The sequence below is a fragment of the Phocoena phocoena genome, chromosome 6 (assembly GCF_963924675.1).
Source record: "Phocoena phocoena chromosome 6, mPhoPho1.1, whole genome shotgun sequence".
NCBI lineage: Eukaryota > Metazoa > Chordata > Mammalia > Artiodactyla > Phocoenidae > Phocoena > Phocoena phocoena.
Genome location: NC_089224.1, coordinates 12,247,927 through 12,275,195, shown reverse-complemented (window position 1 = coordinate 12,275,195; position 27,269 = coordinate 12,247,927). Strand labels below are relative to the sequence as shown.

At 49.0% G+C, this 27,269-nt stretch overlaps 1 protein-coding gene across 2 annotated transcripts in view; it reads left to right on the top strand.

Annotated features, from left to right (window-relative positions):
• Positions 1-24,020, top strand: part of DPYSL2 (dihydropyrimidinase like 2) — a 114,154-nt gene extending 90,134 nt beyond the window's left edge. For both annotated transcript variants that reach the window (XM_065879622.1, XM_065879623.1), the window contains exons 8-14: positions 3,678-3,798; positions 12,829-12,985; positions 13,667-13,808; positions 15,847-16,017; positions 20,535-20,714; positions 21,831-21,996; positions 23,929-24,020. In XM_065879622.1, the coding sequence (XP_065735694.1) occupies positions 3,678-3,798; positions 12,829-12,985; positions 13,667-13,808; positions 15,847-16,017; positions 20,535-20,714; positions 21,831-21,996; positions 23,929-24,020 (1,029 nt within the window). The remainder of the gene's footprint in view (positions 1-3,677; positions 3,799-12,828; positions 12,986-13,666; positions 13,809-15,846; positions 16,018-20,534; positions 20,715-21,830; positions 21,997-23,928) is intronic.
• The last annotated feature ends 3,249 nt before the right edge of the window (positions 24,021-27,269 follow it).

Genomic DNA, 27,269 nt, shown 5'->3' with positions numbered 1-27,269 from the left:
GCCTGCCCTCCCGACCCTTCAGTGTGTACACACACACCCCCCGGAACCCAAGCTCAGTGGGAAGCCAGCAGGCCTGTGTGTAACCAGGTGGTGACACTTGGGGCTGGGCTTCATTGGAAAGTGGACTCTCACCTCATCCGGTGGCTAGGCTGGATCAGCTGGGAAGAGGAAGAGGGTATTGTCCTCTGGGAAAAGCAAACGCCCCTCTTCCTGATACCTGGGGCTCCTCGTGAGAGCCGCGCACTTGTTTCCATTTCAGAGCCTTCCCTGGGGCTTGCTTCCGTCTCCCCCACCGTCTCCTTTGCATCCCCAGGTCCCTGCAAACCCCAAATAGAAAGCAAGCCCGCCCTGGGTTTACTGAACAGGCCAAAGCTATCAGAGGAGAGGGGTCCTGGTTGCTATTTTGACCACAAACATCAAACCTGTTTTTCCACATCGAGGCCGGGAGAGTTCTCTTGTAGCCGCTGTTGTACTGCGAACCTCAGAATCCCCAGCCGTAGATTGGGAAGGCTCTTTCAGGGGCTGGCAGAGCGGCAACGCTCCAACACGGGGAGCTTCTGGCTCCTCGGGAGGGTCCTGTGGTCTCACGAGAGGCTGCTTTGGGGACTTTCTCTTCTGTCTGCTTTCCACGGTCACCTGCCTCTCAGCTGATTCAGAGGCACCGACTCTAGGCCGGGCACAGCATGTGGTGCTTCCCCTGAGCAGGTGCACCTCTAGGTCAGCCCTGTGAGCTGCCAGGCGCCAGCCGCCCCCTTCTCCCTTGGCTGCTGGGGGTGGTTTTTTAGTTCATCGCCAGGAATCTGTTAACAGTGTGTTAAACCTCTGTAAGAGATAATTAGGATAAAACATGGATGCATTCTGAGGGAACTGAGTTAACTTGTGCTTGAACCACACAAAATCTGTTCTTCTTCCTGCTGGCCTTTCCAACCCAACCGTGTGAGACTGCCAGTCGGATTTCCCCCAGTTTTCAGCTGAGAAGATTGAGAGGGAGACGATAGGGGATGTGGAAATCTAGAAACCTCCTGTCCATCAGTGGTACCCAAGCACCACTGTTATGTGTTATGATGGAGGCCTGTGGGGGACGTAGAAGTGGATGAGAAAGTGGTCCCTTCTGAGAGGGATTCCAGACAAGCTGGGGAGGAAGGGGGAGATGCAAAGTAAGTAGGGGCGTGGCATGTGATGGAGTTCTGAGCCAGTTACAGCTGTAAGACAGGTGTCTGGGGAGTTCCCTTGTGGCCTAGTGGTTAGGATTCTGGCTTTTCACTGCTGTGGCCTGGGTTCAGTCCCTGGTCGAGGAACTGAGATCCCGCAAGCCGTGTGGTGTGGCACAAAACAAACAAACAGAACACACACACACACACACACACATACACACACACACAAAGACTGGTGTCTGGGAGGAGAGTGGGGCACTGTAGGTAAGGGTGACAGAATTCTTGATGGAGGAGGGAGCCTCCTAACTGGGCCTTGAAGCATGGGATGGCTGGGGTGTGCAGACAGCTGGGGACCTGGGCCGCAAGGGGAGTGTCATGTACTGACACTTCTGTGCGTGCCTGTATAGGTTGCTTTGCTCCCTGGACCTTGGGGTGGTCCATCTTTAAAACCAGAAACCAGGGCTCAGGTGACCCCCTAAATCCCTGACAGCTCTGTAAGGAGACAAATACAAAATTTTATGTTTAAACTGTAATACTGTTGTCATAATATTGAAGCCAGAGTTCACTGTGTGTGAGACAGTTTATGTTTAATATCGGAGGCATACACATGTGCACCAGAACGGTACACGTGGATCCTTCCATGGTTCTGGGTGAAACGTGGAGACGTGGGGTTTACATGACCTTCTCTCTCCGCGAGGTGACCTTAGAGCCTCTGCCCTCACGGCAGTTGCCCGACTACGGGGTGGGGAGGGCTCAGAGCTCACCTTCCAGCGGATGAGCCAATCCAGACAGGGCCCTGGGGCCCAGATTCTCCCACCAAAGCAGTCTTCACAGAAGCCAGTGCTCCAGGGTAGGGCCCCCTCGAACTGGCACTTCTGCTCCATTTACTCCCTAATCAGCATGACTGTGCATTCTGGTTCCCCCGGGGCAGTCCTGGTCCAAACCCGTTGCCCCGTGAAGTTATGAATAGCGCCTCTGTTCGCTTTCAGAAGAGTCTGGGTTGGGACAGTGAATTTGGGCAGTCACCTGCACCCCTGGAAGCCATGCAGATTCTAGTGGCGTCCTGTTTGCATTTCACCCTGTGGACTTTTATGGTGACTGCAGAGATGCAAGACGTCCCTCCTCCGTGCTGCCTGGGCTGGAGGCCCTTGTGTTGCAACTGGAGCCCAGGAGAGGGGAGGCCGATTGTTCAGCTATGCCAGGAATTAGAAACACTTGGATGTTTAATGAGCTTTTTCAAGAGCTGTTTGGTTTGCCTTTGCGTCTGGAGACATCTCTCTTCACATAGTTGAGGCCCAAGAGACCAAATGTGAAGGATGTCCTCGTATATTAAATTAGATCACCCCTTAGCGCAGTTGCGGAACTTCAGCTCTTGGCCGAGCTGCCGTAGAGACTGGTTAGCTAAGATGATTCAGTCCAGAGCTTGGTCATTTCTTATGAAAAGTAGCAGCTCTTTATGGAACAGCCTAGCTTTAACCATTAACCCAAAATGAAGTCACTTATTTGCTCAGTAAACATTTTTGAGCACCTGCTGGGTACCAGGTGCTATCCCGGGAGAACTGCCCAGAGGATGCAACAAACCAAGGAGGACCCAGTCCCTTGCCTGAAAGAGTTGAAGCCAGCCTTTTTGCCCGGATCCGGGAGAGAGCAAAAGGCTTTCGGAGGTCCTCTGTTACATCGTCTCACTTGCCCCTTCAGCTGCTCATGCCAGGCACACACTGCTGATTCCCCTGTACGGTATAACGGTCTAAGAGCTAGTCTCACCTGACCGGTAATCCCTTGGGGTTATTTAGCAGTAATCCCAAGGGATTACATCATTCACTGAAGCATCCTGCTTAAAGAATCAGGTTTCTGGTTAGAGCAGCCCTCCCATCTCGTGCTGAAGGGTGTACCAGTCTGTGGCTGGTGATGATTGGTTTGCCTATACAGAGGGGCCTTTGGTTTACACAAATCTGCCTGCTCCGTTCCCAGAGCCCTGTGAGGTCGCATTGTTTCTTAGATGATGCTGGCTTCATTTGTGGGCGTGGGACAGAAGCCCAACTCAAAAATTCATCACTGAATGTTCTGACTGGAGACCATGCCCCTGGAGTGAATGCACCAAACTGGGAGCCATTGGTTTCCAGGCATGGTGGTTCTCAAACATTAGCGAGTGTAAATATCACCTGGGGTCCATAAGAGCCACATTTCTGGGTCCCACCCCCAGAGTTACTGATCCTGTGGGTCTGGGGGAGGGCCCGAGGCACCTGAGAATCTGCATGTCTTACAGACCCCAGCCGATGCTGACCACGCTTAGAATCATCCACAAGGGCCAGGAAGGAATTGCCCCATCCTTTCAACCAATCAATATCGAGTGACACTGGGCACGTCACATCCCCCGCCTGCAGTGCCACTCACGGTAGAGCCCTGAGGACACAGTGGTCTCTGGTTCACCGTGGCCTCTCCCGGTGGGAGGAGGGTAGAGACGGGCTCAGGGGGACAGACTGAGTGTGGGTGCAGTTCTCACGCTTGCATGCTCTACTGCAGGTCGAGGCTGAAGCCGTGAACCGTTCCATCACCATAGCCAACCAGACCAACTGCCCCCTGTACATCACCAAGGTGATGAGCAAGAGTGCCGCGGAAGTCATCGCCCAGGCCCGGAAAAAGGGTAAGCGCCCCCTGCGGTCTGACTGCGCGCAGGTTCCGGGGGCGGGGGGGAGGGCTGCTTTTCCAACTCCCCCTGCCAAGTGGGTCGTTCTGCTCTCCTCACGTTCCAGCATTAACCTAATTACAGCTGGGCACGGCGGGGAGCTCCAGTTTCTTGCTGTGTTCCGGGGCCGCGGCTGTGTTGGCATCTATTTAAAGCCGCGCACAGCGCAGGGTGGGTGGACGGGCACACTTGCCTCCTGCCCCCACTTCTGTAGAAAAGTCGGAGTTCGTTTGACGCAGTCTAAATGGACCAGGCACATACACAGATGACGTCAGTCCATGCGCCACAGAATCCTGGGGAACCTTCTATGGCTAAGCACCGTTCCCCTCCGTGGCTGGTAGTGATTTCCGCTGGGGTGTGTGAGAGAGTCTCATGGGGGCGTAGGATGGGGATTTTGCCCTGGCCGTCCTCGTGTCCTGTTCTCCTCGTGCTGGAGTGGCTCTTTGTAGATTATAGCGATATATTCTGGACTGAGGCTGGTCCTCTGTTCCAGCGGGAAGGTTCTTGGAAACTAATTTACTAAGTGCTGCTTCCAGGAGATGTGCTGTGAGCACCTTAATGCATTATGAATGCAGCACAGCCCTACTGAACCTGCCTTTGACTGTGAGTACGGGTGATCACACCACGTGGTCTGTGCTTGGGAGTGTAGCTCCATTTACAGAAAGAAAGCCTGATCCTGTTTAGTGGACTTGGGGTGGATCTTGTCTGGATCAGAACATGAGTATCATAGAAGAGTTCTCCCTCCCTCCCTCCCTCCCTCCTTTCTTCCTTCCTCCCTCTTTCCCCATTTTATTTCCCAACCCGATTGCCTCTTTGCATTTCTCCAGCTCGGTGTCTCCATTTCTCTCTTGACTTTCTTCTAGCTTTCTCCTGGTCTCTGTGCCACTTTCTTGGTGTCTCTCTCTCCCTCCCCCCGACCCCTCATTCTTTTTTGATTCCTTTATCTCTCCCCATGTGTCTTTCTTTCTCTGTCAGCAAGGGAGAAGTCTGACCTCTCTGGTTTGTTTCTGGTTCTCTGTGGGGTGTGATCCACGTGGATCCGGATTTTTTCACTGGTGGGTGAGTTGGTGCAAGACTTAGAACAAATTGCTCAATGACCACTGAGTCAGCCCGTCCCAGGAGCTGACAGCCTCTAGATGGACCCAGCAATGAACTCCTAGCCCCTGTTCTTTGCAGCTCCCCTGGGGCCTTTGTCCTTAGGCTCTTCATGAAATGGTTGCTGCGATACCAGTTTTTTGGAAACCTGCCCTCTCCTGGCAGCTAGAAGGAACTGCCTTTTTGAAATGGAACATTCGCTTCGAATCGGCTCTGAGTTGTTTCTAGGAGACATGTGGATGATTACTGTCGGTGACCCTCCCTCACCTGGGCCCTTTATCACCCAGGCACACATTTGCAATACGGGAATCAGCCTCAGCACCCAACGCTAATCACAGAATCGCTGCTTCCATGTAGCGGGGTGGGGTGGACAGCTGGCACGACGTGTGCAAAGGGGAAGTTGGGGGCTGCTTATTTTAGTAACCGTACCATACCCAGGTGAAAATAAGAGATAGAAAGTTAAGCGAACATTTTAATATAGTTTTAATATAATTAAACATTCGATTTAGCAGAATTGAAACACCGAGGCCATGTTTTCCAATTCGGATTCTCACTTGTCTGAATTTCAAGATGGAGGTGTCTCGGTTCTGGGGCAGGTGGCACTGGCCCTGCTCTGGGGCTGCAGAGGGAGCTCTGGGCTCCAGGCCTCCCTACCGGCAGTGCTGAGGCTCCTTTCTCCTTTCTGTGTCTCAGTTTTCCCAACTGAAGATGCAGAGCTGGAGTCCAGGCCCTCTCAAATATCCACGACTCAGCACCCCAGGATGTCGTTCTGTTGTCTTTATGACTTAGACCCTGTTTGTGTATTGGGGGCTGAGCACCAAGAAGGGACCACTTCAGTGGTACATAACATATACATACAATACACCATAAAGCTGTATTGAGCGTTAGGGCTCTGGGATCAGTATCCTGTCCTGGATGAAATCCCAGCTCCACGAGGCACTAGCAAGTGATGGTAGGCAGGGGACTTACCACCTCTAGGTCTCATTTTCCATCTTCAGGGGAGGATAGTAGAGGTGACAAAGGCAAAAGGATGATGCTTAAATGAGATAATGCACGTAAGGGCTATGAAATAACGGTACCTACTACTATGATGATTAAAGAGTGAAGGGCTGGTTTAACTTTGGGCTTGTTAGAAGAGCAAAGCAAAGATGCCTCTGACCTGGACCCTGGAGGCAAGTATGGGACGCTGCCGACATGCTGTGGCTCCTTTTCTTCCCCTGTAAAATAGAGAGTTCCCTTATTTATTCCACGAACTTTTACTATGTGATACTTAAGGCGTTTGAGCTGGAGGTGAGAAATGGTCCCAGCCCTGTTAGCTCCTTTACTAGCAGTGGGAGGGTGCAGGAGCAGATGGTCACATGGGAAATAGTTTATCAAAGAGGTGCGAGCCAAGTATGGTTAGAGCGCAGAGGAAGGTGCCACTGTTCACAGACACGCAGTGCAGCCCCCTACCCGGTCTTAGAGGGGTCAGGCTGTGTAAAGCAACTCAGCATCTCTGTGCGAATGTGACCTGTTGAAAAACCAGAACTCCATCAATGGCTAGAGCAGTAGCATCTCCCCTGCTGGTCTCCATGTGCCTCCCACCCAGAGACCTGCAGGTCCTAAGTCCAAGACAGGAGGTGTTTAGGTAAGTGAAGGTGTGAGATGGAGCGTGAGTGAGGACTGTTTCCACGGGGCTGCATTGCCTGTGCTGCTTCCTTCATTCTGTGTCCTTCCACAGGACAACGTGTCACCAACCCCACTCTGCAGATAAGGAAATGAAGACACAGCCAGCACCACGATACCTTGGGCAGTTTTCACTCTTCAAAAGACCGTAGACACAGGTCGATGTAATAGGCTCATGTCACAGAAAGGAAACTGCAATGCGGAGATTAACTATCTTGCCCCAGGTCATCCAGCCCGTGGGAAATAGAACCCTTAGTTCCAGACTCCGGGGCAGCTCTCTTTCCACCGACTGTCGGGATTTCTTGCGAACAGGCACCCTCCGTCTGCATTTTGTCCACGTGAGGGGTCGAGCATGGCGCTGATGCCTTCCGTGTGTGAGTGGTGGCGTGTAGGCAGTGCCTGATGACCTCATCCCATGCACACCCCTCCCCCTTCTCCCCCCTCCCCACCCCCGGAACCCAGATGCAGAAACGTTCACAACCCAAACTTGAGAGGAGACTTCCTATGCCCCGCGGGTCAGTGGGAATGGTGGCGATGTAATGAGAAGCACATGGTCAACGGGCCCCGTGAGGACTGACCCAACCTGGGGGACGATTCTTTCGTGTTAAGTTAATGCACAACCTAGTAATCTTGAACCCAGAGAGTGGCCCATGGGTTGGGCTGTGAATGTTATAAAATCTCACCAAGATCTGTGTTGGTCAGGTCTCTGGAGAAACACAACCAATCGCTCTCGCTCGCGCTCGCGCTCGCGCGCTCGTGCTCTCTCGCACTCTCTCTCTCTCTCTCTCTCACACACACACACAGACACACACACACACACACACACACACACATTTTAAGGAATTGGCTCATGCCATATGGGCACTGGCAAGTCTGGAGTCTACAGGGTGGGCTGGCAGGCTGGAGACTCGGAAGAGTTGCCATTGCAGCCAAATACCCTCACCTTAATGGCAGATGCTTGCAAGTTGGGAATTCAGTTCAGCCACTTGCAGGGTGAGACTCTGGGTTCAGTTTTCAGCTGGTTTAGGCTACTGGAGATGAGGATCTCTTTTGGGGCAGATGTAGAAACGTTTGGGTCATTTATGGGACCCTTGAGCTGGGAATTTGAATCCCTGAGTCATCCTTGCCTTTCCCCACTTTGTCCAGTGTAATTAGGAACAACCAGCTAATCTTGTTATACTCGGTTTGACAAAAATGTTCTAAGGTGTCAAGTACACAGTTACCCAGAACTTTGCCTGTTTTAAGTACTGGGTGTGGTGTTTTGTGCATTTCTTTTGCCCCATCACGCCATGTACTATCAGTGCTCTCTTAACTAGTGGGAGTGGAGTCATTAGTGCTTTAAATCACATCAGATTAGAGAGCCAACTTCAGAAACCCCAGAGCCAGTTCAGAAAACTTTAAGATTCTGTTCCTTTAGAACCACTCTTGATACCAAAATCTGACAGGGTTATCCATGGACAGGTGCCAGGGTGTTGAGTTCTGGCCTGGGGTCTCTGAGAGGAGAGGGAGAGTGGTGTGTGTGTGTATTTGTGTAGATTTTTGTTTTTTGTTTTTTTGGCCATGTCAAGGTGCCTGCGGGATCTTAGTTCCCTGACCAGGGATTGAACCCAGCTCCCCCTGCAGTGGAAGCGCAGAGTCTTAACCACTGGACTGCCAGGGAATTCCCAGTGTTTGTGTAGTTTCTCACTGTGCTTTTGTGGCTGTGTTTTGAAATACACACACACACACACACACACACACACACACACACACACACCACACACACACACACGGTTTTCCGTTGTTTCTGCTCTGGATTTGTCCTCTTGCTTCTCGTTCATGGGAAATGACTAACTGCCCGGGCGGAAGCTGTCAAACATATCTAACCCCCAGCCTTCCTTTATTCTTCATGAATGCGCTCAGGCCCGTTGTAAATAAACACCACCCCCAGCCCTGCTGTTCCCAGCCATCCTAGGGAGCCTGCCAAAGGCCGGCCTGGGATCACATCCTTCAGTTTAGACTTTCCCCGCAGAAGGAGAGCATGAAGATCTAACTGCCACGAAGAAAACATCAGAAGTGTGTTTGGAAGAGGGCAGAAAGGCCAGTGAAGCCTGTTTGCTGGTTTATTATTATTAGTGGTAATTATTTCCGGCATGCAGTGCAGTGATGTCTGCGGCCTGACCGAGGTCCAGAAGCCCCATCCATGGCTGTCTCAGGTACAGTGTTTATAAAACGGGCAGAGGTGGAGGCCTCCTCAGGACGGTGTAACTCCTGCCCTGCCTTTGGGGGCCAAAGAGAAGAAAACCCAAAAGACAGCAAGGACCTCTGAATCCCTGAACAGGGCAAAGCAGGAATGAGCTGCAAAGATGGCTTTCTCCCTGACTTACTTCACTCTGTATAACAGACTCTAGTAAGTCAGAAAGAGAAAAACAAATATCATATATGAACGCATATATGTGGAATCTAGAAAAATGATACAGATGAACCTATTTGCAGGGCAGGAATAGAGACGCAGATGTAGAGAATGGACATGTGGGCACGAGGGGGAAGGGGAGGGTGGGACGAACTGGGAGATTAGGATTGACATATATACACCACCGTGTGTAAAATAGATAGTAGGAACCTGCTGTATAGCACAGGGAGCTCAGCTCGGTGCTCTGTGATGACCTAGATGGGTGGGATGAGGCGGGAAGTGACAGAGAGGTCCAGGAGGGAGGGGATATATGTATACATAGAGCTGAGTCACTTTGTTACACAGCAGAAACTAACACACCATTGTAAAGCAGCTATACTCCAGTTTTTAAAAAAAGAAAGATGTCTTTCTCCTTCTCTAAGTGCCCACATCTTTGCTTGGCCCCAGCCCAGGAGTCCTAGCTCTGCCTTGGTCTAAGGAGGCAGGTCTGGTCAGCAGTGGCCTTGAATTCTGACCCACGTCTGGGTTTTGCATAGGCCGAAGGCCGAGTTCATTCCCTTGCGGCGAGGTGCATGGGCCGGGGCATGGAAGGGATGGGCCCTGTCTCCTCTACCGGCTCCTCCACCCAAATCTGACTTGTATTTTGCAGAGTAAGATGAAGGCCGAGGTCAAGGGCACTCACACTTGTAGGATTCAGGACACATTCCAGGAACCAGCCCCTCCTTGTACTCAAGTTTCCAAAGGCAGGACTGAAGTGCGGATTCAGGGAGAGGGTGAGGAATATCAAATTACGGGAAGATCAGGAAACTACTGATGCTCGTCCAAGGATGTCCAAAGACTGGCAGCCACTCTTTTTCTCCAGGCAGTTCTGTCTCTTGATTGGTTTCATGTCCACAAAGCCAGGAAACCTTTAGGGTTGCGGATCCTTTGTTTTCCTAGTGACTCGCCCAGACCTCACCTTCATGCTCAGTCAATAGCCAGTGGGACCTCCAGACTTGGCTGGCTTGGAAGAGCTACCAATTCTGGCCGATGCTCCAGTCGAAAACTGTGGCCCTTGGGGGAGCTGGGGCCTGCTCAGCCATTTGCATTTCATAGACATGTACCTGACAGCAGCCAAGGCCTTCTTGTTGCGGGGTTTTACTACTTTGGGATGAGCTAGAGTGGTTTTTGCAGCTGCCCAGCAGCTCCTTGACCCAGTCCTGCCTGGGAGGCTTTGAGTAGGTCAGGAACGCTGGAGACCTTCCAGGTGATTCTGAGCATTACCCGTCTTCCTGGGGCTTCCTTCAGAGGGAGGCTTCCCCTGAGTGCTGGAGCCCTCCCTCCTGCTTGGGGATTGTCACCGATTTCCTCAAGTGAGCTGCCTGCCGGGCCTCTAGGGCCTCTAACACTCCCTGGCGGAACAGAGCGTCCTTTGTGAGATTCCTGAGGCTGGGGTCAGGGTAGGGGCCAGCTCCCGGAGCCAGCTCTCAGGGCAGCGGCTGTCCCAGAGTGGGTGTAGTGCTGTGTTACCAAGAGATAAAGTCTTGGAAGAGGCCGCGGAGAGGAAAGGAGACACATTCCAGACTGAGGAGTGTTTGGTCTTGAGGGCCCTGGGTTTGGAGAAAAGGGCCCACTTGGCAGGACCACTGTGGGGGCAGGGGAGCCCTTGGTGGGAGCAGGTAGAAGAGGTGAATTCCCGGTGGTGGTGAGGCTGGCCTGGGATCAAACTCTAGCTCTGATGCCTTTACTTAATAAAATATCTCACCCTTCAATCAGCTCAACGCACATTTACTGAGTCACTTTCCTAAGGGTATCTCCATCAAGTGGAAAAATCAAAAATTGATTATTATTTTTTAAAAAATTGTATTGGCGTGTAGTTGACATACGGTGTTGTATTAGTTTCAGGTATGCAGCAAAGTGATTCAGTTATGCATATATTCTTTCTTTTTCAGGTTCTTTCCCCATAAAGGTTCCTACAGAATACTGAGTAGAGTTCCCTGTGCTGTACAGTAGGTCCTTGTTGCATATCTATTTTATATATAGTAGTGTGTGTATGTTAATCCCCAACTCCTAATTTATCCCTCCCCTCCACGTTTCCCCTTTGGTAACCATAAGTTTGTTTTTGAAATCTGTGAGTCTGTTTCTGTTTTGTAAATAAGTTCATTTGTATCATTTTTTAAAAATTAGATTCCACATATGTGATATCATATGATATTTGTCTTTGTCTGAAAAATCAAAAAATTTAAAACCAAATGATTATTGGATTATTGGAGTGGAGGACGGGATGGAGTTTTTGGATGATGGTAGAGAAGAGACCAGTTTTGATGTGAGGCCGGCCAAGATGCTTCAGTGAGAAGTTTGTTTCTATCCTTGAAGTCAGAAGGGCTCCTTGGGAGGATTTTATGCAAGAGAGTGACACGGGAAGATTATGTTTTAGGAAGATCACTCTGGAAGTGCCATGGAGAATGGATGAAGAGGTGGGGAAGGAGGTGAGCTGGGGAGAAATGAGGAAGTCCTGATTTTAAGGGAAGGTATGCAGAGTGGAAAGGAAAGGATGCATTTAAGGCATTAAAGCATTGGCATTCGATGGATATAAATGATTCCCAATTTTCTGGCTTGGACATGAGTGGATAGAGAAGAGGACGTGATTTAAGCATCAGGAAATCAGCATTCTTTCTTGACAATATACTGAATTAGGCTAGGCTTCTGCAAACTCTGAAATCTCAGTAACGTAAGTGTGCAAAGTCCTTTCCTTTGCCCTCTTACAAAGTCTGCTGTGAATCTGGGGACCCTCAGGCTGGTGACTCGGGGATCCAGGCTGTCTCTTGGGCAGGTGTGGAGAGTTGTGTACTTGCTCTCAAATGCTTCATCCCACTGATGTCACGTATTGTTTCCTCTCTCAGCTCGTTAACCAGAGCTGGACACTGGGAGAAGGGCTGGGAGACACTGGGAGAGCAAGGGGCATGTTTTGGTGAGCAGTGAGGTCAAGTGTGAGGTGCCCTGCATCACCCAAAATAAGAGTCTAGATGGCGCTCGGGATTGGGTGTTTGAATGCAGTCTGAGCTGGAGATTGTGAATAGATTCGGGAATCAACAGAATAGGAGGTGGAAATGTTTGGGATCCCCTAGCGGGAGAGGGTTGAGTTACAAGAGCAGGGGTAAGGGGGAGGGATTATTAGGAGGTTGGCATTACCATACACACACTACTATACAGAAAATAAGTACTCAGCAAGGACCTACTGTACAGCTCAGGGAACTCTACTCAATACTCTGTAATAACCTGCATGGGAAAAGAATCTGAAAAAGAATCGATATATGTATAACTGAATCACTTTGCTGTACACCTGAAACTAACACAACATTGTTAATCAACTCTACTCCCATATAAAATAAAAATTAAAGAAAAAGAAGGGCTTCCCGGGGCTTCCCTGGTGGCGCAGTGGTTGAGAGTCCGCCTGCCGATGCAGGGGACACGGGTTCGTGCCCCGGTCTGGGAAGATCCCACATGCCGCGGAGCGGCTGGGCCCGTGAGCCATGGCCGCTGAGCCTGCGCGTCCGGAGCCTGTCCTCCGCAGCGGGAGAGGCCACAACAGTGAGAGGCCCACGTAATGCATAAAAAAAAAAAAAAAAAAAAAAAAAAAAAAAAAAAAAAAGAAGGGCTTCCCTGGTGGCGCAGCGGTTGAGAGTCCGCCTGCCGATGCAGGGGATGCGGGTTCGTGCCCCGGTCTGGGAGGATCCCACATGCCGCGGAGCGGCTGGGCCCGTGAGCCATGGCCTCTGGGCAGGCAGTGAGTCCCAGCAGTGGTGGTTTCCTCCCCGCTCTTTGCACAGCGCTCAGCTCTGCTCTCTGTTTCTCAGGGACCGTGGTGTATGGCGAGCCCATCACCGCCAGCTTGGGGACTGACGGCTCCCAGTACTGGAGCAAGAACTGGGCCAAGGCTGCTGCTTTTGTCACCTCCCCGCCCCTGAGCCCCGACCCGACCACTCCGGACTTTCTGAACTCCCTGCTGTCGTGGTGAGTGTTGGCGACTCGTTCCCACCTTCCGTTCTTGGTCTTTCCTTGCACCAAGCTGACCGGCGGGTTCCAACGTGGTGGGCAGAAGCAAACTTGCAAACAGAGACCTCGTTCTCCAAACTCGGATTGCCGGACAGCAGCAGGGGATTGTCACCCTGACACTTTTGGGGGCAATTCTGGGTAAAAACAAGGGCCATCCTGAAAGTCAACCAAAGGGGATGAATGAGGTAGCAGAAGGGTTCTACTGTGGTGCAGTGTCACCCGTAAGATACCTCACAAACTAGACGTAGATACACAGCGTTAGAATGAAGCTTCCGCCTCAGGCCATAGCTTCCCAAATTTCCTGTCTCCTGAGGAGAAGACAGTTAAGTCAGAAACTTTCAGTGGCCTGGCCCATTAAAAAGTACATTCAAGGGCTTCCCGGGTGGCGCAGTGGTTGAGAGTCCGCCTGCCGATGCAGGGGACACGGGTTCGTGCCCCGGTCTGGGAAGATCCCACATGCTGCGGAGCGGCTGGGCCCGTGAGCCGTGGCCGCTGAGCCTGCGCGTCCGGAGCCTGTGCTCCGCAACGGGAGAGGCCACAGCAGTGAGAAGCCCGCGTACCGCAAAAAAAAAAAAGTACATTCAATGATGATCTGAGGTCAAAGATTAGTGAAAAGCCAGTGGTATGTTTTCCTTCCAGTGGAGATCTCCAGGTCACTGGCAGTGCCCACTGTACCTTCAACACTGCCCAGAAGGCCGTAGGAAAGGACAACTTCACCCTGATCCCTGAAGGCACCAATGGCACGGAGGAGCGGATGTCCGTCATCTGGGATAAGGCTGTGGTAAGGGGCGATGGTCTCACACAGGGGGAGGGCTCAGCTTTCTCCTGCCTCCTCATCCGAGGGCCCTGGGCCTCATGCAGGCCTGGAAACGGCAGTTGAGAGAATTCTGGAAACTGGAACTTGTGTGGTAATACTTCTTAGGTTTAGAAATATAAGACCACTCCTCAGAGGTCATTTCCTCCTAAGTATCCCATATGTATTTGTCACCATTATCGTCTGTGGACCAGTAGAGACTGGAAAAAACCAGTCTTTACAATATGACTCTTTCGATCAGTCCAGAAAAAGCTTCCTTAGCAACCTGGTGACTTAGTTAATCCACTCGTGGAAATGGACTCAGTTTCCTTAAAATGGTCTTTTGGAGTCTCTGGGCTCAGCCTGCTTTGAACATGTCCTGACCTTTAAGGGATCTGTGGGTTTTTTTATTTTTACTATTTTAAAACGTAATAACAATAGGTTTTCTGTTTCTTAATGAATTTTTTCAATTATGTAAACTATGTATCGTTATTCCAAAAAGAAAATAAAAATCACTTATGACACCCTATTTCAGATACAACTGCAATGAACGTTTTAGCAAATGTCTTTCATTTTTTGCCAGTGAGAGATTGCACGTGTGTGTGTGTGTGTGTGTGTGTGAGTGTGAGTGTGTGACTGGAATACTATTTTGCAGCCTATCTTTTAAAAAACCTATAGCATGAAAAAGTCTCCACATCCTTAAACATACTTGAACAACTTGGTTTTTAAGAGCAGACCATTCCATCTTAATGCTGAACTGTAATTCATTTGTAATCCTTTGGTTGGTCACTTACGTTGTTTCTGATTTTCTTACTGGGATGAACACCCTTATAGCTACATCCTTGGATACATCTTTAATGATGCTTGTAGGAGAAACTTCTAGAAGTGGTAGTGCTGGGTCAAGGGGTGTGCATATTTTTAAGGCTTTTGATATATATTGTCAAAATTCCTCCCAAAAAGATTGCACCAATTTGTATGCTGCCAGCGATATGTGGCATTACCCAGTTACTTCTACCAGGTCTGAATTGGTGTTATCATCAAAAAAACCCAGAGTATCACCGATTTGATTGGTGAATGTTGTGTCTCATTGTTTTACATTCAGTCTCTTCAATGACTGACTAAAGTGTATATTTCTTTTGTATGTTTTTGGCCATTTGTATTTTTCTCTCCCTCTTACTACCTGCTCATTTCCTTTGGCCATTTTTCTGTTGCATTTAGAGCAGGTTTCCGAACTCAGAGAAATGCATTCATCTCCTCAAGTTCTGCATTTAAAGGGACATGAGGCGCAAGTGGTAGAGACGAGAAGGTGGGGGGCAGGACATGGGGAGTGTGATTGGCACCCAGGGTTTGCTGCGGGACGGGCGGCTGAGGCTCCCATGTTGGCTGGCCTACAAGGTCTGTGCCTGTATCTTTGAAGAGGACATAAGCCAAATGATGTTTCCTGAAGAGGCCCTGCAGCCCCTTCAAATTTTTTTTAAAACTTTTGACTTTGAAATGATTATAGATCCAGAGGAACTCGCAGAGATAGGACAGAGAGGTCCTGTGTACCCTTCACCCAGTTTCCCCCATGGTTACATCTTACATAATTAGAGTGTGATATCCAAACCCAGAGATCGACAGTGGTGCAACGCATGTGTATAGTTCTATGCCATTTTGTCATATGTAGATCCATGTAACCATCACCGCAATCAAGATAGAGATGTCCTCCGTCACCACAGAGTCCCCTCTCCTACTGCCCCTTTATAGTCACACCCACCCCTAACCCTTGGAAGAATCTCCGTCTCACCCCTGGTCTGTGCATCTCTATAACTTGGTTATTTTGCCAATGTTATATAAATGAAATCATACAGTATGTGACCTTTGGAGGTTGTTTTTTCCACTCAGTATGATGTCTTTAGTATCCAAGTTGTCGTGTGTATCAAAAGTGTGTTCCTTTTTATGGCTAAGTAGTATTCCACCCTTCAACTTTTTAGTCTGCTTTTGTTGTGTGCGTGCGTGTTGTGCATGGGTGTGTTGTCCTCCTCAGGTCACTGGGAAGATGGACGAGAACCAGTTTGTGGCCGTGACCAGCACCAATGCAGCCAAAGTGTTCAACCTTTACCCCCGGAAAGGCCGCATTGCTGTGGGATCCGATGCTGACCTGGTCATCTGGGACCCTGACAGCGTGAAAACCATCTCTGCCAAGACCCACAACAGTGTAAGGCCGCGTGGACCCAGTCCAAATGAACTACAGTCACAGAAAGGGACAGGGGCAGGGAGAGTCCTCAGGATTTATGAAAAGAACTCGCTGTGATAGGAAAGAACTCTTCCCGACAGGATATGTTATAACTTGCAATTTACTGAGAAAAAATAGCTCTTTCCTTTTCGTTAGTGAGGTCAATAAGACTGTTAATCTTATCACTTTGGAGTACGATGGCCTCTCTCTGGATAGAAGTCTCTATCTATGGACCTTCCGAGCCTCCAGCCTCATGCCTGGACGTCAGAAGCTTCTAGAAGTCAGGCAGCGTTCCATTTTAATAGTTTGGTGCAGCACCTCTCATGCCGTCCCTTGGTGCAAGGGATCCAAATAAAACATTCAAATGTCCACTCCCGAGATGCCCACTGGGCACTTTGATTCTTTGAAGCAACTGTTTTCTCATGTCAGTGTTGTCGTCCGAAAGCCTAAAAGGCAGATGCTCTTATGTCCTAAAGGAATGAATTGACTTTGAAGAAATAGAAGAAATACTCGGGCAGCCATTCTGATTAGGAGTTTAGGATCTGCAGGTCTGGGGTGTCTCTTGCCTTTCGGTCTAGACTGCGGAGATTGGGGATGCCCTGTCTTGTTAATGGGACCCTGGGCAGGTGACTTCATGTCATGTCTCAGGCTTGTCAGCTGAGAATGAGGAGTTTAGATGAGGCCCCTGGGTGTCCTGTGATTCTGCGAGGTCAGTGGGCATTAGGTAGAGGTGTAGGTGCCATTGGTTCTTCGTAGAAGAAATTGTGTGTGTCTGTTTAATATCGAGAGGCCAAGGACAAAGGGAGAGCTTTGGAAAAGAAATGGTCATAGGACAGAGTGTTTTATGTCAGAAACCCATATGACTCTTGAAGTGAATTCTTAGTGAATGAAGAGGCTCTTCAAGATCAAGGTCTAAATTGAAAGCCTGCTCAATGGGGAATCTGATTCTAGATTGCCCACCCCGGGTGGCCTGGACCAGCAAGTCCCGACACCTCCTCCAAGGGCCAGCTCAGGGCTGGGCTTCTGGCATTTCTCCAGGACAGCACTGGACTCTTGGCCAAATCCCAGTCCTCTTTCTCCTTTGGGCAGAGGGGCTTGAGCTGCCCTGGCACCCGTGGGTGCCAGGATGGTGGGTGCCTTTAGGGAAGGCTGCTCGGCTCTCAGTATTAATAGTTGGCTTTTCTCTTCTCCCGCACTGGCTGGCTTAGCTACACAGCAGAGCCTTTTAGCCGCACCAACTTGTGACTTCGATCATAACCTCCCGGGGGTCCATAATTGGCTTCTTTATGGGCAGGGGTCCTAGGGTCCTGCCTGGTGAACCTATCTCTTCCTATGCATTTAGCATCACAGCTCCATTTACCCTTTCATTTGGCCTTCTCAATAAAGGGATGGTATTATTATCCCAATCGGGAAGATAAATAAATGGACACTTAGAGAGCTTAAGTGACCAGTCTAACATTACATAGCTATTTTGCGGTGGAGCCAGAATTAGAACCCAAAATTGTCCAGGGCTCTTCCCTGCCAGACTGTGTGCGCAGCCTCTTGGTCAGGGTTAGAGGGAGGACATGCTCCTCCTCCCTTCCAGAGTCCCCCTCCCCAGAGGTAATGGAAAGGGCAGACTGGACTCATCGTGTAAGCTGCAGATGACCTAGCTAGGGAGCCTGCGTTTGGAGTTCTTAACCCAGCACAAGACAGGATGTAAAGGAGTGATGATTTGAGAAGACAGATGCTGCTCTCTGGACATTCAGTAGCACTGCCCTGGCTTTACCTCCAGGCAACCCCATATGGGAAATCATGGCTTCCAGAAGTGCCGCTTGCCTGTCCTCACCTGTTTGAAAGAGCCCACACTAAGCATGCTTGTGCAGCTTTAATTATCTGGGAGAACGCAAGCAAGAGGCTTTCCCCGTGTGATACAGTGTTTCCTACCACGGGGCTAATTAACTTTAGTTTGGAGTAGTTAGCTAACTTGTTGACAGCGCTGTTGCTAAGTCTCTTCTGGATTTGCCAAGCATCCAGCCAGATGAGTCATTCTAGGAAACCTATGTGGATAGAGGTTAAAAATGTCTCCACCTGGTAAGTGACGAAGCCTCAGTGCCTCACAGTTGGACAGAGTAGGCTCTGAATGCCCCGAGCTGTGATCTGACCATTGAACTTGTTCATTTTAAGTCACTTCGAGTCATGGGACTGGTTCCTCCATCTTTGAAGACTGGGAGGTGGCCCAAAGCTCTTCTGGGCACTGTGGTCCCTCATTTATAGGCAACTAAACTCAAGATCTGCGTCTTAGGATGTCTTCGACACTAAAGGGCTTGCAGTCTTGTTGGGAGAGTGCAATAAAAAACCAGTTAATCAGGGATTTTCTAAATGCCTAATTAGTGCTGAGTAGTGGGCTAGATGCTTTTGTTCCTTTTATTTCTTGTGATCCTAGCATCATTTCTGTAAGGTGGGCCGTGTCCCCTTATAGATGAGGATGCTGGATCTCAGATCAGTGCAAGGGATTTGTCCAAAGTCACTCAGCTGGCCAAGAGCAGACCTGGGATGTGGACCCCAGGCCGATGGCACCATGGCCAAAGTTGTCTCCATGACTCCAGGAGGTCACAAGAGGAGCTTGTATAGACAGCCGTGCAGGAACATGGAAGAGATGGGGCTCGATTCACCCCTTAAAGGATGACCCTTTCAAAGGTCTTTTCAGAGCGGACGGAATTCTCTGCTGGTAATCTACACCCATATGTTGCTTCTTGTGTTGTCATTTTCACATAAGCCTTGCGCGGGAGGCAAGTGAAAAAACTGAAGGTCTGAGGCAGGATTAATTTGATCTGCCTGGAGTCACACAACTCCTGAATTTCACCAGATCTAAGATGCCACTGATTTTAAGATATTCCATTAGCTTAGGCGCTGCTGTGAAAGAAAACATACCCAGGAGGAGGAGTCTAATGCAAGACTCCTTTAAAAATACGCCGTGCTGCCGAGGGCCAGCTCGTTCTGAGTTTGGGATGATGAGATGTGGATCTGCCAGATAGAAAGTGTGGCAAAGAATATGGCCTTCCTCGACCTTGGCATTGGGTGCAGAAAGGGCAAGAATGGCTCCTCTGAACTGAGTCAGGCAAGTTGGTCTGAGTCCTGCATCCAGCAATGGTCCAGAAAAACCAGAGGCTGAGACTTTCTCATAAAACGGCCTCAGTGTGGTCATTCCCCAGACGAGTGGGAAAAGCTGACCCCAATTCTCTGGAAGGACTCGGTTCAGCCTAGGCTGCCACTGACTGCAGCTCCACGTGCTGTGAGACACGTTCTCATTTCAGGGATGAGTGTCTTAGAACCGATGAAAAGCTTGCGGGGGACACACTTTGGTCCCGGGAATTTGGTCCCGGGAATCCACGTGTAGAGACCCCTTCCCTCCCCCAGGTGCCTCTTTCCCTCATTCCTTCAGTAGCTTCCACGTTACACCTTTGAGTCTCTGAGTAGGGCTGCCAGCCCCCTGTTGCCCTTTTCTATCGACACCACTGGTCGAATGTGAGCTGTAGAGCCAGCCTGAGGCTTCTCCGTACTCACCAGCCTCGGCACCAGGCAGGGGTTGTTACCCTGAACGGCAGTGCAACAGCTCTAGTCACAGACAGACTCTTCAGTGCTGGTAACCTGGTCTGAATCTCCCCAGAAGCCCAGCTACTTTTTATGGATGGAGCTGCCTATTAATTCTCCAGGTCCGGCCACGTGTACCTGTGAGCAGGGCAGGCGTCTGGAATCTGGGGAAGAAGCAGTGGAGGAGTTGAGGTTTCACCATTGACTGTAGTGCCCCTATTTCCTGTTGTCACAGCAACAAACTCACTCAGAGACCCCACATAGTTTCCAAGAGGGCACGTGGATATGTCCCCCTTTCACCGTGAAAAGCTGGAAACTAAAGGGATGGCTGCCTTGGTGGGAAATTAAACCTCAAACGTTTTATCAAAGGCCTCTCTCTGGAGTTACCACAGTCCTTTCATTTAGGAACGTCAGCTTGACCACATCTCTTAAGAGATTGGAAATCCAGGCAAACCAGTGGGAAAACCTACTCGTGGATGGCTCATTTCAAGATTAAATTTAGAACTTGGTCAGAGAAGGCTTCTTGGGATTTTAACCTGATTGGAGCTTGAGTTAGTAAGAACAAAGTCACTGCTAATACGAGACATCATTTTCTTACATTTATGTGGCATTTACAAACCCTCGTGCTTTTCCATACGATTTTTCTGTTCAATTATTTTTACCCCCCAGTTTTTTGGGGATTTTTTGGTGCCGAAACTCAGGAATGAACAAACGCAAACTTTTGAGAGGTAGGAAGATTATTCCATGTTCTAGACAGAATTAAGACATAGAGATTAAGTCCTGTTGGGTGGCCAGTCAGGAGAGGGAGTTCATCTCTGGGCTTTTCTTTCGTCCGAGTGATGTTGGGTCATGGGTGCCGCCAGATCGATGAGATCTCGCCAGGATGGAGGGTGGATTCTGAAGTTTACTGTGTTCCCTTCCTCTAGTCTCTCGAATACAACATCTTTGAAGGCATGGAGTGCCGTGGCTCTCCCCTGGTGGTCATCAGCCAGGGGAAGATTGTTCTGGAAGACGGCACCCTTCATGTCACCGAAGGCTCTGGGCGCTACATCCCCCGGAAGCCCTTCCCTGACTTTGTTTATAAGCGTATCAAGGCAAGGAGCAGGGTGAGTACCTCTGATCTTATGAGTGGTTCCTATCGTGGATTAAGTTCAATTCCAAAATCACTAAGCACCTTGAGTCAGACTACTGAGGTATATACAGAGGATTCATAGATAAGGGAAACACAGTCTTTTTATTCCTGGAGTTCAGAATGCCAGTGGAGGAGCCAGGCATGTCCGCAGCCAGCCAGATTGAAGGGAGACTGCTGTCATGAGGAGTGTGTGATGAGACTCAGAGGAGGGAACCACTGCTGTGGAGTCTTTTTTTTTTTAAATAAATTTATTTTATTTATTTTTGGCTGTGTTGGGTCTTCATTGCTGTGTGCGGGCTTTCTGTAGTTGTGGCAAGCAGGGGCTACTCTTTGCTGCAGAGCATGGGCTCTAGGCACACGGGCTTCAGTAGTTGTGGCTCGCAGGCTCTAGAGCGCAGGCTCAGTAGCTGTGGCGCACGGGCTTAGTTGCTCCGCGGCATGTGGGACGAGGGCTCGAACCTGTGTCCCCTGCATTGGCAGGCGGATTCTTAACCACTGCGCCACCAGGGAAGCCCTGCTGTGGAGCCTTAAGGGAAAGTGTCATGGGGAGAGGGCATTTTGAGTTGGATCTTGAAGGTTAAGTAGAAGTTGGATAAGTCAAAGAAGGGAGGCAAGGGAATTAAGTAGAGAATGTTACGAGCATGGAAAATGTAGAGAGTATTCAGGACGTGGTGAACAGTCTCCAGCACTGGTGCTTGGGGACGGTGAGGCAGGGAATGGGTAGGGATGTAAAGGAATTAAAGGGACAGTAAGATTGGTAAGTATGGGGCCAGATCTTGAACGTGAGACCAGATCCTCTTCACAGCATGTTTGGGAATTCCTGCAGGGTTTAAGGTGAAGTGTCTTGGGAGAAAATAGGAAGAACTGTTTATCAGTTTTTATGTGACCCATGTTGGGGTAGCTTTGCCCTGGAGCCAGGGGCCCTGCCTCATGCTGACATCTGTCCCTGCTGTACCCGACCATAGAAAGCCCTCCATCCCCAAATGTCACCGGCCCATCCTGGCACCTGTTCCTTCCCCATCAGGAGGGTTGCCAGGGAGGCATCCTCTGTGAATGTGGCCTGAGTCGAGGGGCTCTTGTGTTTTTGCAGCTGGCAGAGCTGAGAGGGGTTCCTCGTGGCCTGTATGATGGACCTGTGTGTGAGGTGTCTGTGACACCCAAGACAGTCACTCCGGCCTCCTCGGCTAAGACGTCTCCGGCCAAGCAGCAGGCCCCACCTGTCCGGAACCTGCATCAGTCTGGATTCAGCTTGTCTGGTATGGTTATGGTTTGGTCAGGGCCCAGTTCTGAAGGGCTGTATTCCGTGTTGCTGGTGGGTCTGGCATCACTTTTGAGAAGGAGAAGAAGTGGAAGTGAATGATGGACCTATTCTTCCCAAAGATGTAACTCGCTAGAGATGTAATTCATAGCAGATGATGGGTTGGGTTTCAAGAAACTTGACACGAGTCTATATCACATATAATGTCATGATGTGCGTACCATGTGTCATACCCAGGATATTAGAGGACATTTTTTCAGTGCATCGTGTCCATTGTGGAAAAGGATATTGGGTGTTTTAGGACTCTCTTCTCCCCGACGTATGCGATATACTGTAGCGGTTCAGCTTGTGGAATCTAGAGTTTCAACAGCTTAACTTCGTAGCCCAGATTCGAACTGTGCCTCCCGTCTCCTCACCTCTAAGATGGGCATAATGGTAGTAGTTACCTCATGGGGTTGTTCTGAGGATTAAATGACTTAATATACATGTAAAATGCTTAGAATCAAGCCATTTGATAATTGTTCGCTATTTGCCTGGATAAACTATGTGATGTCAGGGGAGGTGAGAGGGAAGAGTCCAGATTTTAGAGCTTCCCTCCTTGAACTTCAATATTTCATTTTGCCTGTGATTAAAAACCTACTTTTCTAGTTCCTTGAGTCACAGATACGTATCTAAATTTTTATGGTGGGTTAAAGAAACAGTAAAGCAGATACATTTTTTTTTCTTGTCAGATATACTGGTTTTTAGAAAGTTGCCATATACAGATTACCCATTTTCAAAAAAATTTAAAAATAATGAAAATGAGTTTTTCCGTAAAGTAACATGGGCATGATACAGTCTGTGCTGTCTTTCACCAGGCCATTGAAATATAAAGACCATTATGACGCCTGTCTTTTTAAAAAAAATTTTATTGAAGTATAGTTGATTTACAATGTTGTGTTAACTTCTGCTGTACAGCAAAGTGACTCTGTTATACATATATATTCTTTTTCATATTCTTTTCCATTATGGTTTATTGCAGGACATTGAATATAGTTCCCTGTGCAATACCTACAAAAAAAACAGACTCACAGACATAGAGAACAGACTTGTGGTTGCCAAGGGGGAGTGGGGTGGGTGAGGGATGGAGTGGGAGTTTGGGGCTAGCAGATGTAAACTATTATATATAGGATGGATAAACAACAAGGTCCTACTGTAGAGCACAGGGAACTATATTCTGTATTCAATATCATGACTTCTATCTTTGATTACACAGAGGATGGATAGTGTTAGGGGAACAGAATGCACCTCTGGAAAAGCCACACGATTTGATCACTGAGAATAGGGACAGGATGTAGTCTGAGTTGCTCAAAAACCTGAAATATAGTGTCCTTTTACATATAGTTTTACTTTTTAGGTATGGGATCCAACTAGCTTCTACAAGGATGGCTTTATTCAGTGTGTGATTCCTAGGCCACGTGAGGCCCATCCTTTTTTTGTAGCTTATACTTTTGGTGAGGTTTTAGAACGACAAAGAATGGGCCTGACACTTTTTCTCCCAAGCTATGTTATTTCGTTACAAAACAGAAATAGAGTCACGGATGTAGAAACCAAACTTACGGTTACCAAGGGGGAAAGGGAGGGGGGAGGGATAAATTGGGAGATTGGGATGGACATATACACACGACTATATGTAAAATAGATAATCAACGAGGACCTACCCTATAGGTCAGCACTCTGTAATGACCTAGATGGAAATAGAATCTAACAAAGAATGAGGTATGTATATGGATAACTGACTCACTATGCTGTACAGCAGACACTAACACACCAGTGTAAATCAACTAGACTCCAATAAAAATTAATTTAAAAAACCCAAGCTATGTCATTTCGGTTTAGAGCAGGGATCCGTATAGCTTTCTCTGACCCTCATCTTCTCTCTCATCTCCAGGTGCCCAGATTGATGACAACATTCCCCGCCGCACCACCCAGCGCATCGTGGCGCCCCCTGGTGGCCGTGCTAACATCACCAGCCTGGGCTAGAGTTCAGGGCCGCCGTCGGCTTAGGGATGGGAGATGGGACACCTGAGGACATTCGGAGACTTCCTTCCTTCCTTCCTTCCTCCCTTTTTTTTTTTTTTTTTTTTTAAAGAGCCTGTGATAGTTACTGTGGGGCAGCCAGTTCCTGGGGCTCCCTCTCTCGGGCCCCCCGCACTCCGTCCCTCACCCGGAGTCACCAGTTTTGGTCACCCACCTCCCTACACATCAACGAATATCACACCTGCGTCTCTCCACCAGGCCCGTACACAGAACTGCGTCCAACACTCAGACATGCGAAACAAAGCAAATCACAGTGAGGGTGTTGCTCATCTCCAGCCTCTGTTGTGCTTGCATCCTCTTCCTTTTCATCGGGGGGAGGGGAAGATAAAGTGAATTGCCCAGAGCTGCCTTTTTCTTTTTAAATTTTTAGAAAAGTTTTCTTTGTGGGGCTGCAGGTGGGGTGGGCAGGGGAAGGGGGGGAGAAGTTTGTTTTTCTTTAAATACTAAATTGGAAAGCCTAATGCAATATTAATACAAGGGGTTCGAACTGGACATCCTAATGATGCAATTGTGTCACCTTCAAGCTGATTCAGGGTGGTGGGCAGACTCGTCATGTCCCTCCTGAGAGGCTGTACAGCGTCCACACCGCCATTCCATCGTCTTCTGGGTCAACTGTTAATAAAGGGCAGGTTTTCTTTCTGGCCTAGATTTTGCTGCAGATGAAATCTTTGGAGGATTCTCTTCTCCTCTCTTCACCTCTCTTCTGCTTATACTCTCTCCCTCTTGCTTCTTCATTCATGGATATTTTCACGTGTCTGGCTCTTTCTTTGTGTTTCTTCCAGCCTTCGTCTCTGACATGCTGTTTTTGCCTTCTATCCCCCGTGGTCTTTTCCAGTGACCAGGTCCGCCATTTTATTGTGGCCCCACGAACCTGCCTGGAAAGATACGAGCTTTGTCATCGCAACCATCGTAATGTGCTGTCCTAGTCCATATAAGACCAGCGCTACCCACCCATGTCTCCAGGATGTGCGATTGAGTTTGAGATGCTTCCCAGGTGCAGAAAAGGGCCAAGTTATCCACACTGTCACACGCGGGCCCAGGATAGACCTCAGACAGTGCCGAGCTGTTGAAGAAGTCTGAGGCTCTAGGACCTGAGAGTTTTTCCTCTGTGCAGTGCTAAGTGGCTAAAGACACAAACAAATCTGTAAATCAAGCCCAACACCCAAGGGAGCCGATCAGCCTCAAGCCAACCACCAGCTCAGAGGTGCTGAGCTGATGGTGGTCTGGCCCTGAGGGCCTGCTGTTTACCAACTAGGTAGTTTTTGGGATGCCAGAGCACACTGGGCTTCTCACTTTGGAGGAAAAGAAATTTGTTTTCTTGTCCAATTATTTAGAAAGACATCACGCAACATAGGGAAGCCTGCTAACCTCGGGAAACCCATGGGAAATTTGACTTAAAGACCATTTCAGTTTGCAAGAGGAAAAATCTGTTTTGTGAGTCAGAGCTCTTGCGGGGAGAAAACCTTGTAAATTTGACGAGTGGCCCCTTAGAGACCGCAGGCGACCTTGTGTCCACACCCCGCCCTCTCCTGGTCTCGGAGACCCTTTCCACTCGCCATCCCGTGCTTGTCCCTGTCTTAGCTGAGCTTTGTTGCATCTCCTTCCGAGCGTGTTTACAGGTCCTCCCAAGCCACGTTATGTTTGCAGGCTTTTATAAAACCAAATCTGCTTTTGTAAAGCGTAACATCAAGAAGTCGCTCATCCCATCATGACACTCGTCTCTCCACAAGTCTTGCCTTTGGGGTTATGGCTGGGGTTTCTTTTGTTGTTGTTGTTTGTTATTTTAAAAGTAAATTGCACTTTTAAAGAATAATTGGTTAACTTAATATATTTGCTTTTTTTTCTTCTCCTCTGCCCTTCGAGGGAATTTGAACCAGTCGGGAAAAAAAATTTTGTTTCAATTCTGAGAAACGCTTGCAGCTCTCTTCTCTTCACTTGAGTCTTCCTGTTTTTCCATGACGGTCATTTCGGTTGTTTCGATTGTTTCCTTCAAACAACTTAAAACCTGAAGATCTCCGCAGGCTGTGTTAAGCATGTTTACCTTTTGGCTTGCTTTGTGTGTCTGTTAAATGAATGTCATGTGTAAATGCTAAAATAAATTGACCGTGTCTCAGAACTGAATAACTGCAGTGACCTGATGCTCTAAACCAGTGTAGGATTTAATCATAGATGGTTCTTAATCCTTGGAATTGTGATTGTGACCCACGAGTGGAGGAACTTTCAGTGCTAAAGCTGATTATGTGTGTAGCCAGAAGAGTACCTTTTTTTTTTTTTTTTTTTTTTTTTGTTACCCCTGTCTTAATGGCAAAATAATTATGGTAAAAAAACAAGTCTCGTGTTTCTTATTCCTTAAGAACTCTGTGTTATATTACCATGGAACGCCTAATAAAGCAAAATGTGGTTGTTTCCGGGTGTGTCTGTGTTGAGATGTTCAAGGAGGTGGCTGCTCGGCCTGGGCCTCCATCAGAACTTCCCTTTCTGGAAAATTCTGGATGCCTTCGGCCTCGTTTTGATGACTGTGTCAATTCAAGTGTTTTCACTGGGTGTTGCGGGTGGTTTTGTCCAGGCCACTGAGGTCTAATTCTGGGCAGAGCCCTGAGTCTCAGAAATTCATAGTCTACCCCAAGACGCGCCCAGGGAGCCGCCCGAGTCAAGCTGCACACGTTAAGTTGGGAATTGTGTCACCTTCAAGCTGATTCAGAAATCCGGTGGGACCATGAGGGTTAGTGTAGTGACCCCCGGGATCTGTGCATCCTTAGAGCTTGTGCACTCTGGGAAATCCTCAAGCCACATGGCGGGCATGGAAGATAAGAGACTGAGATATACGGGCCTGCACCCAGAGTCCAGTTAAGGAGCTTGCAGGAGGGAATTCCCTGGTGGTCCAGTGGTTAAGACTCCGTGCTCTCACTGCTGGGGGCCTGGTTCAATCCCTGTCGCGGGCAAAAAAAAAAAAAAAAAAAAAGGAGCTTGCAGGAAACCAGGACGTAAAGCACACGTTCCTCTACCCTCCAGGCAAGTGCCAAGAATGCACATCGTGGGGGGAGGGTGAGCCATGCCCACCCCTGCCTACCGGGTGCTTGGTTCCCATAGTTACCTTGTTAACTGGCATCGGTATTATTGGTTCACAAAACACTGTGCGAAGAGGCTGTGTGCTTGGGGGCTCCCCTGGCCCATCATGTTGGTCGATGAAGT